The 17516-nt window shown below is 38.5% G+C and overlaps 1 protein-coding gene across 1 annotated transcript in view; it reads right to left on the bottom strand.

The window, feature by feature from the left end:
- LOC107581736 (guanine nucleotide-binding protein G(i) subunit alpha-2-like) overlaps positions 1-17516 on the bottom strand; it is an 89789-nt gene that overhangs the window by 12935 nt on the left and 59338 nt on the right. Inside the window, exon 2 of the mRNA XM_016267383.1 lies at positions 7666-7759. Within this exon, the coding sequence (XP_016122869.1) occupies positions 7666-7759 (94 nt within the window). The remainder of the gene's footprint in view (positions 1-7665; positions 7760-17516) is intronic.

The raw sequence follows: 17516 nt of genomic DNA, 5'->3' as shown, positions 1-17516 counted from the left end.
TTTGTGCCACAACAAAACCACCCCCCCCACCCACACACACACACACACACACACACACACACACACACACACACACACACACAGTTAGAGCCTCTAATGCCGCGGGCCTCCATCAGCACAGCAAAACTCCTCATTCAAACAGAAGGGAGGCAGCAAACACAGACAGAATATAATAGTGCTTGCATGGGCCCACTGCACTGTTAGGCTGAATATGATTGCATCAGAGGCCTAGTCCACTTCCAGCTTCAATCATTTTGGCTCCTCTTAAAATCACAGCTCTGAAAGTTGGACAAAGAGCCATGTCAGATTTTAGAAGCTCAGCAGAAGCAGCAGTAATGAACTCCTAATCAGGCTGTTGAGTTTGTCTATAATTTAGGGTGGTTCGTTCTTAGCCTGCGGTCTGTCTTGGCTAGCTTGGGCTGCACCCACCAGTCTGGTCTGGTCTGGTATGACAGGCTGTTCAGATGGTGTGATGTTTAAATATTCCAATTGATTTTCCTACAGGCTTTTATGCTGGCTGGCTTTCTCCAGTTTTGTTTTTCAGTATTTCCTTACATGACCACTCAGGAGGAAGTGATGTCAAAACTACAGGAATGAAGAAGTTCTCAATAACGCCATGACCACATATATCACATATAATACCAACACTGGTTAGTGGGTGAGTATCATGAAGAAATTACCAGGTCACACTTGACTCCAAAACATATAATTTAATTGTAATAATTAACAAAATTATTAAATTATAATTAATCTATTAATTTTTTCAGGACTATTTTTCAAAAAATGAAAAACCAAAACAAATTGAGTAAAATGAACAAATACTGTATAAATATACTACAATTCCTACAATTGTTTTTATATTATAGTAATGATGGGAATAAGATTGTTGTAAATTGCTCATAAAAATGTGCTTAACAGTCAGAAATGTCACTAAAATAAAGTAAATATATAAATACATTTTCAAAGGTTTTTAATTTTTTTTAAATGCCACGTTTTTGGAAAGAAAGAAAGAAAGAAAGAAAGAACCCGTAAGACCTTCGTTCATCTTTGGAACACAAATTAAGATATTTTTGATGGAATATGAGAGCTGTCTGACCCTGCATAGACAGCAACGCAACTGAAATGTTCCCAAGTCCAGAAATATAGCAAGGAGATCTTTAAAATAATCCATGTGACATCAGTGGTTCATCCGCAGTTATACGAAGCTACAAGAATACCTTTTGTGTGCAAAAGAAAAAAATAACGACTTTATTCAACAAATCGTCTTTAACTCGCACCATTTTGGAGAGTATCAGCTGGACTAAACAACGTATGCTGTTCTGTGTCACAGAACAGCATACGCTGTTTACATCCAGCGGATATTCTCCAAAATGGCATCTGGGTAGAGTAGAAGAATTAGAAGAATTGTTGAATAAATTTTTTTTTTTCTTTTGCGCACAAAAAGTATTCTCGTTAGGGATGCTCCGATCGATCAGCCGAAGATCAGTATCGGCCGATAATCACATTTTATGACTGGATCGGTACTCGCTACACTTGGTCGATCTCACGAACCGATCGCAATTTGATGACGTCAACGCGTGATGACGTACATGATGCGTGGGGACATAAATGATTTGGCGCCACAGTCATGTCATCGCCGGTGTGGAAATGCTATGACAAAAATGTGTTATCTGTCGTGTATGTTTAGGATGATGATATGATGAAAGGATGGTTAATTTTTAACAGCAGATTCAGTGACGTTAGAGGTGATCTGCGCCTCACTGCACACGTCTGCGGCGGGAACAGGAGCTGATCGCGGCCGCTCTAGTCAGTGCAACTTCAGTCTACTCATCACCTTAACTTTAACTGCATTTGTAGCCGGTGCCATAGCCAGACTGATAAACAAACACAGACCGGAAGTTAACTTCGGGCCAGGCGCATGCGCCCGATCAAACAGTCTATATAACGCTTGAAGCATCAGAATCGGCATCAGTATCGGCCCATCACCATGACAAGAAATCGGTACTAAGTATCGGCTGCAAAACAATCCTGATTGGAGCATTCCTAATTCTCGTAGCTTCGTATAATTGCGGATGAACCACTGATGTCACATAGATTATTTAAAAGATATCCTTGCTATGTTTCTGGACTTGGGAACATTTCAGTTGCGTTGCTGTCTATGCAGGGTCAGACAGCTCTCAGATTCCATCAAAAATATCTTAATTTGTGTTCCGAAGATGAACGAAGGTCTTACGGGTTTGAAACGACATGAGGGTGAGTAATTAATGACAGAATTTAAATTTTTGGGAGAACTAACCCTTTAAAGTTAGATGTGGGTGGGGAGGAAGCAGGTCCTAGATCAGGGAATAAGGGAACAAAAGGTCTGAGCAGAAAGCATTTCCTCCAAATCCCATAAGGACAGAGGGAGAGAGATATTGCCAAAAGTTCCTCCAGCCTTACACTTCCACGTCTGTGGTCATACAGACCCAGGATGCAGGAGGTCAAAACATTGAAAACATTTCCCAAGGAAGAATACAATAGCACACATATATATGGTATAATAATTAAAATAAATAAGTATTATCCATAAATGTTAAATCAATGTTAACATTTAAAGGAAAAAAAAAGTTTACTGGATCTGGGATGAATTCATTTGAATTCAAGAGGAGATGACTGTAACATGTAAACACTGTCAAAAGAAAAGGCTGGCAAATGCAAGTGTGTTTATTAAATAAACATTAAAAAAATTAACAGAGAGAGTTGGACTTGTAACCTGAAGGATGCGGGTTCGAGTCTCAGGTCTGGCAGGGATTGTCGGTGGGAGGAGTGAATGTACAGCGCTCTCTTCCACCCGCAATACCACGACTGAGGTGAGACCCTTGAGCAAGGCACCGAACCCCCAACTGCTCCCCAGGCGCCGCAGCATTGGCTGCCCACTGCGCCGGGTGTGTGTGTTCACGGTGTGTGTGTACTTGGATGAGTTAAATGCAGAGCACAAATTCCGAGTATGGGTCATACTTGGCTACACGTCACCTCACTTTCACCTAAAATAGATTCTGGTCTCTCGTTGGCTCATGTTCCTCCTTAAATGAAAGTCATGTTTAATTAAATTTTATCCTCTACAATATAAACATTTTAGGTTTGATTGCTAAGAAAAGGAATAGCACACCTCTTTTCAACAAACCATGTGATTTGTGGTATCACGTCCATAGCAAAACCAGCCAACACATGTTTGTTAATAAACCTGAAGACAATAAATAAGAGAGCGAAATCAATAAGACCTCTGGCCTCAACAGACTTCAAGAGACAGAGGAAAAAGTCTGAGCTCCATGTGTGAAAGTTAAACAACAACCAATTCATTTAGAAGCATGACGGTCATTCTCATGACCCGTGACCACGTGTCCACTCACCACACGAACACTTCAGAAACCCACATTACATGTGCCCTTGACAATCAATCAATCAAAACAATGCGGGATAAACACTACAAAGAAGTGCAATTTCAGATTATTCTCCAGCTGCAACATCTGCATCTTCTGCCAGCTCACGAGATGTTTAATTAGGGAAGCACAGTGCTGTCTAATGACTCTAACAGGTCCATTGAGAGCCATGTTTATGTAAATAAAGTGCTTGGTTAGAGGTTATGCACGGAGTAATATCTATTAAACACCTGCCTTCAGGGCCCTTGTGAATAAGAAAGTGAGTTTGTGTGTTTGGCTGGGCAAAGTATGACTCTGGTCTCAATAATCTAGGCAGACAGCAGAAAGACGGAGCAGTGTGTGTGTGTGTGTGTGTGTGTGTGTGTGTGTGTGAGAGTCTTAAAGCAAGCAAGCAGCAGCTCAGAGGCCTTGAAGTCTCCTGGCAGACGGCAGATCTCCCCTGAGTTCTCCAGTCTAACTCATCTAAAGAATCCCTCTCAACACATACAAAAACACATCAGATGCATCAAAAAGCTTTATATCCCTCAGCGCGGAGCAAAACTCACAGACAACGAGTTATCACATATGAACACATGCTGTTCTCCTCCCAGTTTTTGGTACCTTTAGGTTCATGCACACATCCAAATCGTTGACAAGCCATTTCAAGCTTGCAGCACAAAAAAAAAAAAAAAAAAAAAAAAGGGCTCACAAAACTCTTTAAGTTTGAATTTAAGAAATATAAAAAATAATTATATTAATCCACATTCATCCAGTCAAAATACCATAGTTACAGTTAATATTACGATATTTTAAGACTTATATTGTGTTAGGTGGGGCTCTATGATTTCCGCAATGCGTGGGGAAACGGAAATAGCGGAATCCAGTCATAACAATGAAATTTACTGTATATAGCAGAGATGTGCGGATGAGCTCAAACATCACCCAAATCCGCTGCTTCAAATAAATTATCCGCCCGCCACCCACAATTAATTAGTATGTATTTTTTTATTACCCGACCCACGGATTATCTGCAGCGCCCGCAGATATAACCGCCATCCGCTCATCACTAGTACATAGGATGGAATGTCACGGAATTGACCAAGTTTTGAATGAATAGATCAAAGTAGGTCAGTACACTTAAATCAAAATGCCTTAATAATAATTAATGATAGTACTACTACTAATGATAAAATTAAAACATTATTAAAACATTATTTTTAAGGAATATTTAACAGAACAATTATTTACCAGCTTTTACCAGAAAAATGTAAATACACAACACAGTATTTCTGAAAAAATACATAAATAAAATAATAATAAATTAATTCTTTATAAGATCAATTAAATAGACATGCTTTTGATTATGAAAATTTTATGAAACCATTCAAATGGAATCCAGAAAATTAATGGAAAACACATAATTTGGTAAAAATGAAACTGAATTTGTGAAAATACGTATTTCATAGGGCATCAATTTTCATGATTTTAGACGTGCTTTTTGATTAATATTTTTTTCATTTAACCATTAAAACAGTCTAGAAATAGTAAAACAGAAAAAATGGAATCCAGAAAAAACTTTTGGAAAAAATAAAACAGACATCATAGGGCCTTAGTTAGGATTAGGGGTATACTAATCTATTACAGATAAATCCATCCATAAATGACCTAAAAAGAAAATAAACTGTGTTCAGTCACTTTATATGTTGGTTGATCAGACCGTCTGCTCCTCATAAAAGTCTGGCTACGCAACACTAGCCTCAGTTTCAGCTCTCATCCGCTTGGCAACCGTGCTGTTTGTGCTGATCGATACGTAAATGACAGTAAAAGTTTGGAGATTGCATCCCGTGCACTGGCTGAGGGGTCAGTGTAAAGTGTCAGATCTGGGCAGAAAGAACGACTTCAGGTCTGTCTGCTGAGTATGCAGATCTCAATTAGTAATTTCCAAAAGTAATTCTCATAGTCATGTGACTTTTTAAAACCAGCCCATCTTATTATCATCAAGACACTCTCCACTCAGTTTTATAGTTCAGGGATGAATGAGCGTAGATAAATGTTGGTGCGTGGGGGGAGTCTAAGCATTCAGCACAATCTGGCTGCAGATCTGACTAAACAGAAACGGGCGATTGGCCAGTGAGTGCGTGTGTGCATTTATTCAAGAGAGAGAGACAGAGAAAGAACAGTATGTGCATGCCTGATGTTTTAAGCATCTAAAAATCAATTAGCCATGTGAATCCTTATCCGAGGTAATGGTTTCTTCTAGCTGACACACAGATCAAAAAGGCTACTTTGATTAACTCCACAAACAGGAAATCTTTAATTCCACAGATGCAAAAGAGGACAAAAATGAACAAAAGCGTGTGACTGTCCGGAGAATATACAATGAACTATACACACATATACAATAGAATAAACCACATACAGACATAAACATACACAACCATAATGGAAGTACACTGGTTACTAGAGGTGTTGAGTGTAACTGATACATTACACTTGGCATTAGCATGCAACCTGTATCCGGATGTTGTCCACATACACATTGAAAAGATAAGTGTAAACGTGCTTCTGATCGGAATGTTATCTAATCAGCGTGTCCTGGTCCAGAGGTAGTCGAGGACGCATTGTGATCGGATCTCAGTGTAATGTAAACGCAATCCAGCCATCGTGTCTGCATTTGCAGGTCGACATCACGCAAAACGCCGCCCCCTCTCTTCCGAACTGTCAGAAGAACAGAGCGCTAGTGCGACTCGTACATTTATTTGGATTTGTAAAATGTCCCGCGACTGAAAATAGTTTTCAAAAGAAAACCCAACACTTCAGGTCGACTTTGCACCGCAGATTTATTTAAATATTGAGCAGGAAAGACAGATCCGATCGGTTATCCAGATCGAGAAGTCAGCTGATGTTGCCAAGTGTAATCACGCCGTTTCCTGATTGACTGATGATCCGATCTGCTTGATCAGATCACAGTGATCGCATGTTAATGCCAAGTGTAAACGCAGCCTTGCAAAATATTAAGGCAACATGCAGATGGCATTAGGGTTGGGTATCGTTTGAATTTTATCGATTCCGATTCTGCTTATCGATTCCGATTCTTATCAATTCTTAGTTTTGATTACATTAAGATAAAAAATTAGATTAAAAAAAATGTAAGTCAAACATGTATTCTGTCTTTTTACAAAGCATTCTGTTGCAGCTGAATAACATGAGAAAAAAACAGCAGCCTACAGAACACTGCAAGATAAATTTTTATGAAAATACCACAGCAAAAACAACTAGACTAATATACATTTCAAATATGAAAGTGTTAAAGACAAGTAAACAGTCAGTAATAAAATCATTAATAGCAAAAGCATAAATAAATACAACCGAACCAAATTTCAGGTACAGAAAATGTAATTAAAAGTTTAAAATCACTCCATAGTTTTCTTTTCATAAATAAAATATATATTAAAGTTATTAAATATATTCAGTCTAAAAATACTGTACTGCATTTTTTTCTCATCTGTTTATGTTCACTTGAGACAAAAACGGCTGTGTTTGTGATGATATACTGACGTAGTTTTCTGCAATACTGGCCGATAAATATGAAAGAAGTCAGTTCTGGCCCGGAACAACCTTTTCTACAGTGAAAATGCACGGAACAGTTCGAGAACGGACACAAACCAGGGAACCGCAGCGACCACTGTTCTCTGTGCTCATGCTCGCGCTTCGTGTGTGCTGCACACAAACAAGGCACAAGTTCTTTCCGTTCCTGCAATTAAATCGTTTTAAATCACATTCAAATGCGAATGCAGGAATCATTAAGCAGAATCTAAATGCACTCGTCTTATCGAATATCCGGTTCTTGGAAATTTGGAACCGGTTTTCGATACCCAACCCTAGATGGCATGGACATATTTTTATTTATAAATATAGTACCAAGTAATACAATTTAATGAAATTAATAAAAAGGATTGATTCTTAAAAATAGTTTTTTTTAATTGATAAAAAGTGACAGTAAAAAAACTTTAAAAATAAAAACAAATTATGTTATTTTGATAAAAGAATCCTGATCAAATGTATCACGATTTCCACAAAAAATATTAAGCAGCACAATTGTTTTTAAAATCAAGACATTTCCTGAGCGCCAAATCAGCATATCAGAATTATTTCTGAAGGATTCTGAAAATCATGAGACACTGAAAACTATGGTGCTACAGTTTTTAATGTGTTGTACTGTGGAATCCATGGTGATTCCCAGATTTTAGTACATCATGGAACAGACACTGTACTCGCCTCAGTCTTGGATTGGGCCACCAGAGGCTCCAATAAAAGCACGAAGAATGCATTATGCATACCTCCATTAGCGAGCTGGCTTCCTGAACACACACAAATAAATTATGGATAATGTCGACAAAGCATAAGTAAGAAAAAAGAAATGTGAGAGAGAGAAAGGAGGAGAGAGTAAGAAAGAGAATGAAAGAATTTCTGGATTCATAAGATTAGGAAATTGATTTGATCAGACTCAGCCCACAAAAAATTGTTTTTCTATTATATCTACTTGTTTTCTTTTTATTATAAAAAAAATTATTTAACATAGGCCTACTTGTATTAATTCCAGCTTTTATTAGATTAGCCACATTTGTGAAGTATCCAGCACTTTGAACTTTCTGACAGCCCTGTGTTTGATTCCTGCTCTAGGCACAGAGAAGAGCTTAATAAAGCCAAGCCATTACCCCATGCCAGGCAATGCATTACTAAAATATCATTATCGCTTCGTGGGGTGAGGCACAGATATGCCCTTCAACAAAGAACATCAGACAGTTCAATCATTATTTTCCCTAAAAGTGGTTCAGCTCAAATATAGGCAACAAATGCTGGATTTTTAAAGGCTCCACAGAAGGAGGCACCTCAGTCAAGAGACGAGGAGATACAAGGACAATTCTACATTAAAAGTGTTACGCGCCAGACTCTGTTATTGTGCCATTTTGGCAGAGGCATGGAAGAAAGCAACCGAGGCAGTGTGTTGACAGATGCCTGTTTATACACACACTTACGAAATGGACGGCACACACAAGCATCGCGCTTGATAATTAATTCTGGCAGAAAGGGCTTCTATCAAAGGAAGAAGTCTGTCTGGTGCTCCTGGTTGCCTTGAAGCCCAAAGAGAAGAAAGAAGAGAAAGATTCCAGACAGCCACACACAAACCAAACTGCCCTTAATGATCCGGATCCAAGCCAATTTCATTCTAAAGTGACATTCAACTGAACCTGTCCCAAAGCCAACCTGGAAGCTTTCATCATATCAAACTATGCCCGACAAATGACCCCTGATCTTCTTCCATCCACAGAGGAGAAATTAGTCACTGTAGCCTCCAAATTCTGGATTACTTTGATATGTATTAGCAAACATGGAGTGAATATAAGGAAGATGGTTGATTTAGTGACCTATTTCCTACTTACCTCCAGAAACCAGCAGGATGAAAAATGTAAATTCTTTTCAATTTCAGATGCAGCGATATTCCAATTCTGTCCAATATTGATAAGCCAATAATATTTTTATGTTATGACCAATAACTGTTCAATGGCAATATCAAAATTCTATAGTATTTTCTTTAAATACATTAAGCTAAAATTAATCATTTTAAAATTTACCATTAAATTTAGGCATTATAGTATACAGTATGAAAAACTGATATTCATTTTGAGATTTGCTGCAAATACATTTGAATACATTTTTAACAGATATCACATTATTAGTAGGGATGCACAATATTATTGGACCAATAACGGAATCGGCCAATAATGGCTTTAAATGTAAATATCGGCATCAGCCCGATATGAAAAATTATAAGAGGAATACATTAACTCACATGTGCTCAGGGTGTGCTACCGATTAGATCATGTCAGTATTGTGGCTCATTCTTGAAGCAAAGTTTTGCTTGAATGGTGATTGGATTCACTGTTTTGGATCCCTGCATTTAAACTGAGAATGCACGTACGAATGATGTGTTCGGTGTATGATAGAGTAAACAGTAATAGCACGTGCAGCGGCAGCAGCCTCCCCCGGGTCCTAATGCCCGCTCAGTAAGGAGTTTTAATTCCATAGGGGGAGCTGTTGGCCTACTTCTAATAAAATGAAAGCAAAATACACAAATAATATTTAGACTGTGTTTCTGGTTAAATAAAGCAGTAATTGATGCCATAAAATCATGAGTATGTTTTGATTTAAAGGTCAGAAGCTATACCTTACATGAACAAAAAAAATCACAAACATGGCACTTAAATTAAATCATTTTATATATACTGATTTGTGACCCTGGACCACAAAACCAGTCTCAAGTCACTGGGGTTTATTTGTAGCAATAGCCAAAAGTACATTGTATGGGTTTTTGAAAATTATTGATTTTTCTTTTATGCCAAAAATCATTAGAATATTAAGTAAAGATCATGTTCAGTGAAGATATTTTGCTAATTTCCTACTGTAAATATATTAAAACTTAATTTTTGATTAGTAATATGCATTGCTAAGAACTTCATTTGGACAACTTTAAAGGTGATTTTCTTAATATTTAGATTTTTTTTGCACCCTCAGATTCCAGATTTTGTCCTATCCTAACAAACCATACATCAATGGAAAGCTTATTTATTCAGCTTTCAGATGATGTATAAATCTCAATTTCGAAAAAGGTACCCTTATGACTGGTTTTGTGGTCCAGGGTCACATTTATTCATTAATGTGTAATATGTTATATTTTTTTATCTAAAAATCTGAATTTTTACAACTCTTTTGCTTTAGACCATTTACAAATGTTAAATCATAAAATAAAATGTTATGGTTACCACTGCATCTGAACATTAATCCACATGCAAACTAGAAGATCTTGTGACTGATTTTAATGCAATATTTTACAGTGAATCATGTGTTGCTGCAAAATATTGCTGCACACTGCATTTTATTTCATCAATGAAAAGACTGACTTTCTTATGAAATCACTTGGAAGTTAAATGAATTATATCAACCTTTTTTCAATGTTATGGTTACCACTGCATCTTTCTGAAAGAAAAATGTAGTGATTAAAATATAGTTTATTTTTAGTTATTTTCAAATCATATTTTGATTATTTGGTTATTTTCAATGTACTGTCATTATAACATAACTTTATTATTGTTTATTTAATTCTAACAAATAAATTCTTGCTAAAAACTAACCAAATTAAAAATAATTATATATCGGCATCGGCCAAAATGAGTTGAAAATTATCAGCATATCGGATATTGGCAAAAATCCAATATCGTGCATCCCTAATTATTAGTATTTTAAATACTAATTTTAAGTTAGTGTTAGATCAGGGCAAAGATAAATCTAAATGTAAAAACAGTGGAAATCAATCCAGTATCAACCAATGTATATCCAATATTAACCATACCAGTAAATTAAACAATCTGTAATATTGGCCAATTACCAATATGATACAAAATAGTTTTTTTCATATTAAAGCAACTAAAAATCCTTATCTATACTTATTAAAGAGATATATTAAAATATTAAAGAGATCTTTAATGAACTCACCTCTACTTAAAACTCCCTATAGGGAACTGAATCCAAATGGATACAAATATTCACAAAATCTGTAGAAATTTGTAGAAAAGCACCAACGCTGCTCTTTTACATCTGAAACAGGGTGCAAGCAGAGGTGAAAATATCTGCTTTTCATCTCTTCAAATGAAATCGGAGTTCAAAAGAAATCTGTGGCTCAGGGCTGACGATCTCCAGACACTGAGCTCAGGCTGAGACTTGTCAGAGGTTAGATGCAGATGGATGGTGGCCAGTCGTTTACAAGGCCTGGGCACTGTAGGGAAATGCATTCAATTCCCTGAAGACAAACTGTCATACCATTATAATATCCCCAAGGCCAAATCCTGACAAACTTTTTATGATTTCATTTCATCTTCATCTTTCATTTTATGTTTATCTCATACAGTAGCAACATTTCTACACATGCAAATTCGACGTCAATTAAAAAGGGTGCTAATAACACCTTTATCCACAGTCACCTGTGACACCCCTTCCATTCAGTTTAGCAGCTTTAGAAACTGGTGGTATTTTAAAGTAGGCAGCATTGATGGTAACACGACACTGATGTGTGGAAGCAGGAAGATGGATTAAAGTCTAATAAAAGATAATGAGAGCAAGGTTAAGGCGTGTTTCTGAGGAAACTAGTATATTTTTCTCATTTAAAGGTGACATAAGCTCTAAAGTCTTGTCTGGTCTACCTTTATCAGCAGCAATGAGCGACACCAAGCAACTATGCAAGTATCAAATTTACAATGCTGGACAGAAAATGTTAACGTGCTGTATTAATATAAAAATAAAGCAGTTAAGGCTGTCATTGCAAAACAAAAAATAAGATCAGTGTTTCTGATGTAGGTCGAATGTAAAGTGATTAATATCAGCAATCTGTGTTCTGAACATTAATCCACATGCAAACTAGAAGATCTTGTGACTGATTTTAATGCAATATTTTACAGTGAATCATGTGTTGCTGCAAAATATTGCTGCACACTGCATTTTATTTCATCAATGAAAAGACTGACTTTCTTATGAAATCACTTGGAAGTTAAATGAATTATATCAACCTTTTTTTCCTATGCAACGCTGTGAAGTCCAAAATTGATCCACAGTCAATCTACATCTGAATTAATTAACTGCCTGTTTGTGCTAAACTAATAATTAAAATATGATGGAAAAATAAATAAATCTTTAAACATAAAATAACTACTAAAATTAAATATTGATACTTGGTGAACTATCACAACACAACTGCATCAATTTTCTCCTCTCACATCTAATACCATGTGTAACTGTGACTGAGTTAGGACTATAAAACTCATTAATTAATGCAATTTATCCTGTAGCCAAAGTCAACGACTCATTAATTCCTTCAGAGGCTTTTGTACTTATAAATATTAACCGTCTTACTTCAAGTAGGCTACAGTTCTCCCACACTATTATTCTAGTGCGACACAATGAGAGTTTATTACAAATATATAAATTGTTCATAGTGTCATGTGTGGAGCTTAATTTGTATGCTACTGATGTTGCAAATCAGTCACTGCTTACGTATAGACCATCAGCCAACCCACTTACTAATTATCAGTGTCAGCCACTGAAACATCCATATCGGTCAACCACAAGTCATTCCCTACAATTTGAGACAACCCTCATTGCAATTCAGTTGCAATGAAACTATAAGCAATTTAAAAACTCCAATACCTGTTATCTGCCTCATATGATTAATTATTTATGCCTCACGTTTAAACAGACAGCTCAAGCTAAGCATTACATCCAGTTCTCATCTCAGTGATGCTTTTGAAAACATTCTGCCCGGCAAGCCATGCTAATGCGTCACACTGCAGATTGAAAAGCAATGATTTGGGAACAGGCCAGCCCTCTCTCAGGGGTCTATACTCGATGGGTACTGGGAACTGGGAGCTTTGAGAAGAAATGTTGGTATCTCGAATAGCATCAAGCGAACTTCTCAAAAGAGCCTAATTTGCGATGTCCCCTGATGCACACGCATGTTTTCGGCCTACAGGAACAATACGTTGTGACAAACAAGCAAAGCCCAATCGGTCAATATTTCTTGATTGTTCCTGTCATTCAAGTTTTAATTTCCTTGGTGAGATTGGTAAATAGGTATTGATGCTTTGCAGGACTTACAGTTTTAGATCAGAGCGAATTCTCGGAAAGAAAACATGTCCGACCACAGGAAGTTCAGTCCCATTTCCATTGCCATAGTAACCTCACCCAGCCAAATTGAGGGAAAAAAAACCATAGACTGTATAAAAACATGGACACAGTGTCCGTGACGTCACCCGTAGGTTCCTGAAGAGGTTTTTGAAGCCTAAAGTGGGCAGAGCCAGCCGTCGCCATCTTGTCAGCACGTCACCGCGCGTCACTCCCGGATAATCGAAAATGGGCAAAAAGTTGGGAGCTGGTTGCTGAAGCCACGCCCACCTAGCTCGACGGTGGTGTCAGCAGCAGCAATCCACCTGTCACTCAAGTGGCCATGCCCTTAATTATGCAGAACTTTAAGGCTTAATATAATTTAAATGGATGACTTATAAAAAAAATTCACCCCCCTCACAGTTGTCATGAAGGACAAAATTAGCTATATAAACCAAAATAATTTTTTGAACCAGGCTGTAAACATGTTTTTTTCTGCTGTAAAGTTGGGCATTTTAACATGGGGAGTCTATGGGATTGACTCCCTTTTGCAGCCAGCCTCTAGCGGCCAGTCGATGAATTACAGTTTAAGTCACTTCCTTGTTGGCATCACGAGAGAGAGCGGGAGGTTGCCGCTTGGAAAAAACACACAGGAAATGTAAAGAGAACAGTGGGAAAGAGGTGTGGTAAGAGTAAAAATATTTATACAAGGGCTAAAGGCCTTGCGCCAGACCTACAGTGTTCATTTATTACTTGCGGCACTGTTAAAGCATAATTTCATTTATTAACTTTGAAATATAGACTAAGCTTTGGCTCAGATGCCATTTCACATGGTATCTAACACACCACCTCCCTTTCTAAAAGATTAAAAGTATAGCTAAAAGGCCCATGATATTTCATCTGGCTTATAAATTATGACCAGGCACAACCTGTGGGCAACCCTGCAGTGACAAGCCAACAGAAAGACCTTATCTCCCGCCAGCCCGTTCAAAAGTCAAGAGCACTGACAGATTAGGATCATTATCCATCACTGGACCCCTCAGGCCATCAAGGGAGTGAGATAAGATGCCCCTGTAGAACAGGTGTATTAGTTCCATCTTGAATTAGGGCTGCTCTTGAGAAACCTGATGTAGACCATTTGAAAAGCTACAAATAGGAACAACATTTTCTCAGCTGTCCTGAGAGCCAAAGCTGGGCTGCAGCATCATGTAGTCAACTGTGGGGAGGAACGGGATGATGAATTTTTTTATTTTTGCTCTTTCAAAAGGCAGCCACTAATGCTCAAGGAGGCACTAAATGACTGATATTTGAACAGGATTTGGATTCAATTCGATATCGATTTTTTATATATCAGGTACAGTACTGAGAAAATGTACTAATATTGTAAAATATACACGAGCCAGTTGGTATAACATTACTATAATATTGAAGGTTACAATTAACGGATTTGTATTACATTTGTATTTATACAAATGTAATTACGGTTATAATACTAACTTTACAATTACATAATTATATTTCTACTTCAATTAGTTTTTTTAAATAAACATTTAATGGTGGTTGTCATTAAAAACTTGAAGGATTTATTCAAACATAAAATTCAAACATAAATTGATAATGAATATGTAATGTGGTGCATAATATATTTAGCAAAATGCTCCTTTCTAGAGTTAATTTTTATAGCTGACTAACGAATTTATGGTCACCGAATCGTTTTTTTTTTTTTTTTCTGCGGTAAATGTTACGTAACACGTACATGACAACATTTACACGCTGACATCTTTCCGCGGGTGAATCTTTCCACTGATTAAGCAATTACATGAGACAGGATACGGATTTCGGTAAGTTTTACTGTTCTTTTAAAGGGGTCATATGATGCAATTTAAATTTTTCTTTTCTCTTTGGAGTGTTATAAGCTCTTGGTGCATAAAGAAGATCTGTAAAGTTGCAAAGACTAAAGTCTCAAATCCAAAGAGATATTCTTCATAAAAGTTAAGAATCAACCACACCTACCTAAAACGGCTCATTCTAACACGCCCCCACATGTCTACGTCACGATGTGGGAAGATTTGCATAACGCCGCCCAAATGTTCATGCAAAGAAAGGCGGCGTAACTTTTATTCTCGCTGTAGTATTGTTGTTGCCGCCATGTCGTGAAGACGCTGTGTGTTTCGTTGTGAAAGCGAAACTACTTTGTTTGGCCTTCCAAAAGAGGACGATATCCGCTTCGTCATGCCTGGAGCTGATCCGTGCTGGTCGCTGAGGAAATACATCAACTTCGCGCTGTGGATCGCCGGATCGGCTTTCACCATGTACGAAGCGGAGTTCAGCCCAGGGTCGTCACATGTGGTTGCCACAAGCCGTTCTCAGGCCTGCCCGCATCCGCTCACTCAAGCCCGCCCGCCGCCACTCACTCAAGCCGGCCTCCAGCCGCCGCTCACTCTAGGCCTCCGACTGTTCCTCACTCTAGGCCAGAGGTCCCCAGGTCCCCAATCATGACTCACTACCAGGCCGCAGAAAAATTGCTACCATGTCGCAAGAACGTTCTGGGAAAAATGTGTATATGTGTATAGCTCTGTTATTCATTTATGTTAAAGGCGTCATATGATGCGATTTCAAGTTTCCCTTTCTCTTTGGAGTGTTACAAGCTGATTGTGCATAGATAAGATCCCTGAAGTTGCCACGTCCCCCTAAAATGGCTCGTTCTAACACGCCCCCACATATCTACCTCACTATGTGGAAATATTAGCATTAGCTTAATATAATTTAAATGGATGACTTATAAAAAAAATTCACCCCCCTCACAGTTGTCATGAAGGACAAAATTAGCTATATAAACCAAAATAATTTTTTGAACCAGGCTGTAAACATGTTTTTTTCTGCTGTAAAGTTGGGCATTTTAACATGGGGAGTCTATGGGATTGACTCCCTTTTGCAGCCAGCCTCTAGCGGCCAGTCGATGAATTACAGTTTAAGTCACTTCCTTGTTGGCATCACGAGAGAGAGCGGGAGGTCGCCGCTTGGGAAAAACACACAGGAAATGTAAAGAGAACAGTGGGAAAGAGGTGTGGTAAGAGTAAAAATATTTATACAAGGGCTAAAGGCCTTGCGCCAGACCTACAGTGTTCATTTATTACACTGTTAAAGCATAATTTCATTTATTAACTTTGAAATATAGACTAAGCTTTGGCTCAGATGCCATTTCACATGGTATCTAACACACCACCTCCCTTTCTAAAAGATTAAAAGTATAGCTAAAAGGCCCATGATATTTCATCTGGCTTATAAATTGCAAATGCAAAGAAAGGCGGCGTAACTTTTATTCTCGCTGTAGTATTGTTGTTGCCGCCATGTCGTGAAGACACTGTGTGTTTCGTTGTGAAAGCGAAACTACTTTGTTTGGCCTTCCAAAAGAGGACGATATCCGCTTCGTCATGCCTGGAGCTGATCCGTGCTGGTCGCTGAGGAAATACATCAACTTCGCGCTGTGGATCGCCGGATCGGCTTTCACCATGTACGAAGCGGAGTTCAGCCCAGGGTCGTCACATGTGGTTGCCACAAGCCGTTCTCAGGCCTGCCCGCATCCGCTCACTCAAGCCTGCCCGCCGCCACTCACTCAAGCCGGCCTCCAGCCGCCGCTCACTCTAGGCCTCCGACTGTTCCTCACTCTAGGCCAGAGGTCCCCAACCACCGGGTCATGACTCACTACCGGGCCGCAGAAAAATTGCTACCATGTCGCAAGAACGTTCTGGGAAAAATGTGTATAGATATGATGCTCTGTTATTCATTTATGTTAAAGGGGTCATATGATGCGATTTCAAGTTTTCCAGCCGCCGCTCACTCTAGGCCTCCGACTGTTCCTCACTCTAGGCCAGAGGTCCCCAACCACCGGGTCATGACTCACTACCAGGCCGCAGAAAAATTGCTACCATGTCGCAAGAACGTTCTGGGAAAAATGTGTATAGATATGATGCTCTGTTATTCATTTATGTTAAAGGCGTCATATGATGCGATTTCAAGTTTCCCTTTCTCTTTGGAGTGTTACAAGCTGATTGTGCATAGATAAGATCCCTGAAGTTGCCACGTCCCCCTAAAATGGCTCGTTCTAACACGCCCCCACATATCTACCTCACTATGTGGAAATATTAGCATCGGGTGTGTGTGTGAGAGAGAGAGAGACAGTGTCACATCAAAGTGGAGTCAGCCGTCTTAACCGTGGCTTGCGTACTGCAAACACATAGCAGCTTCATCACTGTGTCTGTCACGCAACTCTGTTCCCATTTCGGACTCTGTCTTTACATTTATTTTGAAATATGAAGCTTGCGATTATGGTAAGGGGCGTTACATTTCCGACGCGTGCTTGCGGTGTTCGGCCAATCACAATGCACTGGGTCAGCTGGCTAATCA

This window comes from Sinocyclocheilus grahami, unplaced genomic scaffold, assembly GCF_001515645.1.
Source record: "Sinocyclocheilus grahami isolate Dianchi unplaced genomic scaffold, SAMN03320097.WGS_v1.1 scaffold3.1, whole genome shotgun sequence".
In the NCBI taxonomy this organism is placed as follows: Eukaryota; Metazoa; Chordata; class Actinopteri; order Cypriniformes; family Cyprinidae; genus Sinocyclocheilus; species Sinocyclocheilus grahami.
This window is presented reverse-complemented; position numbering and strand designations above follow the sequence as displayed.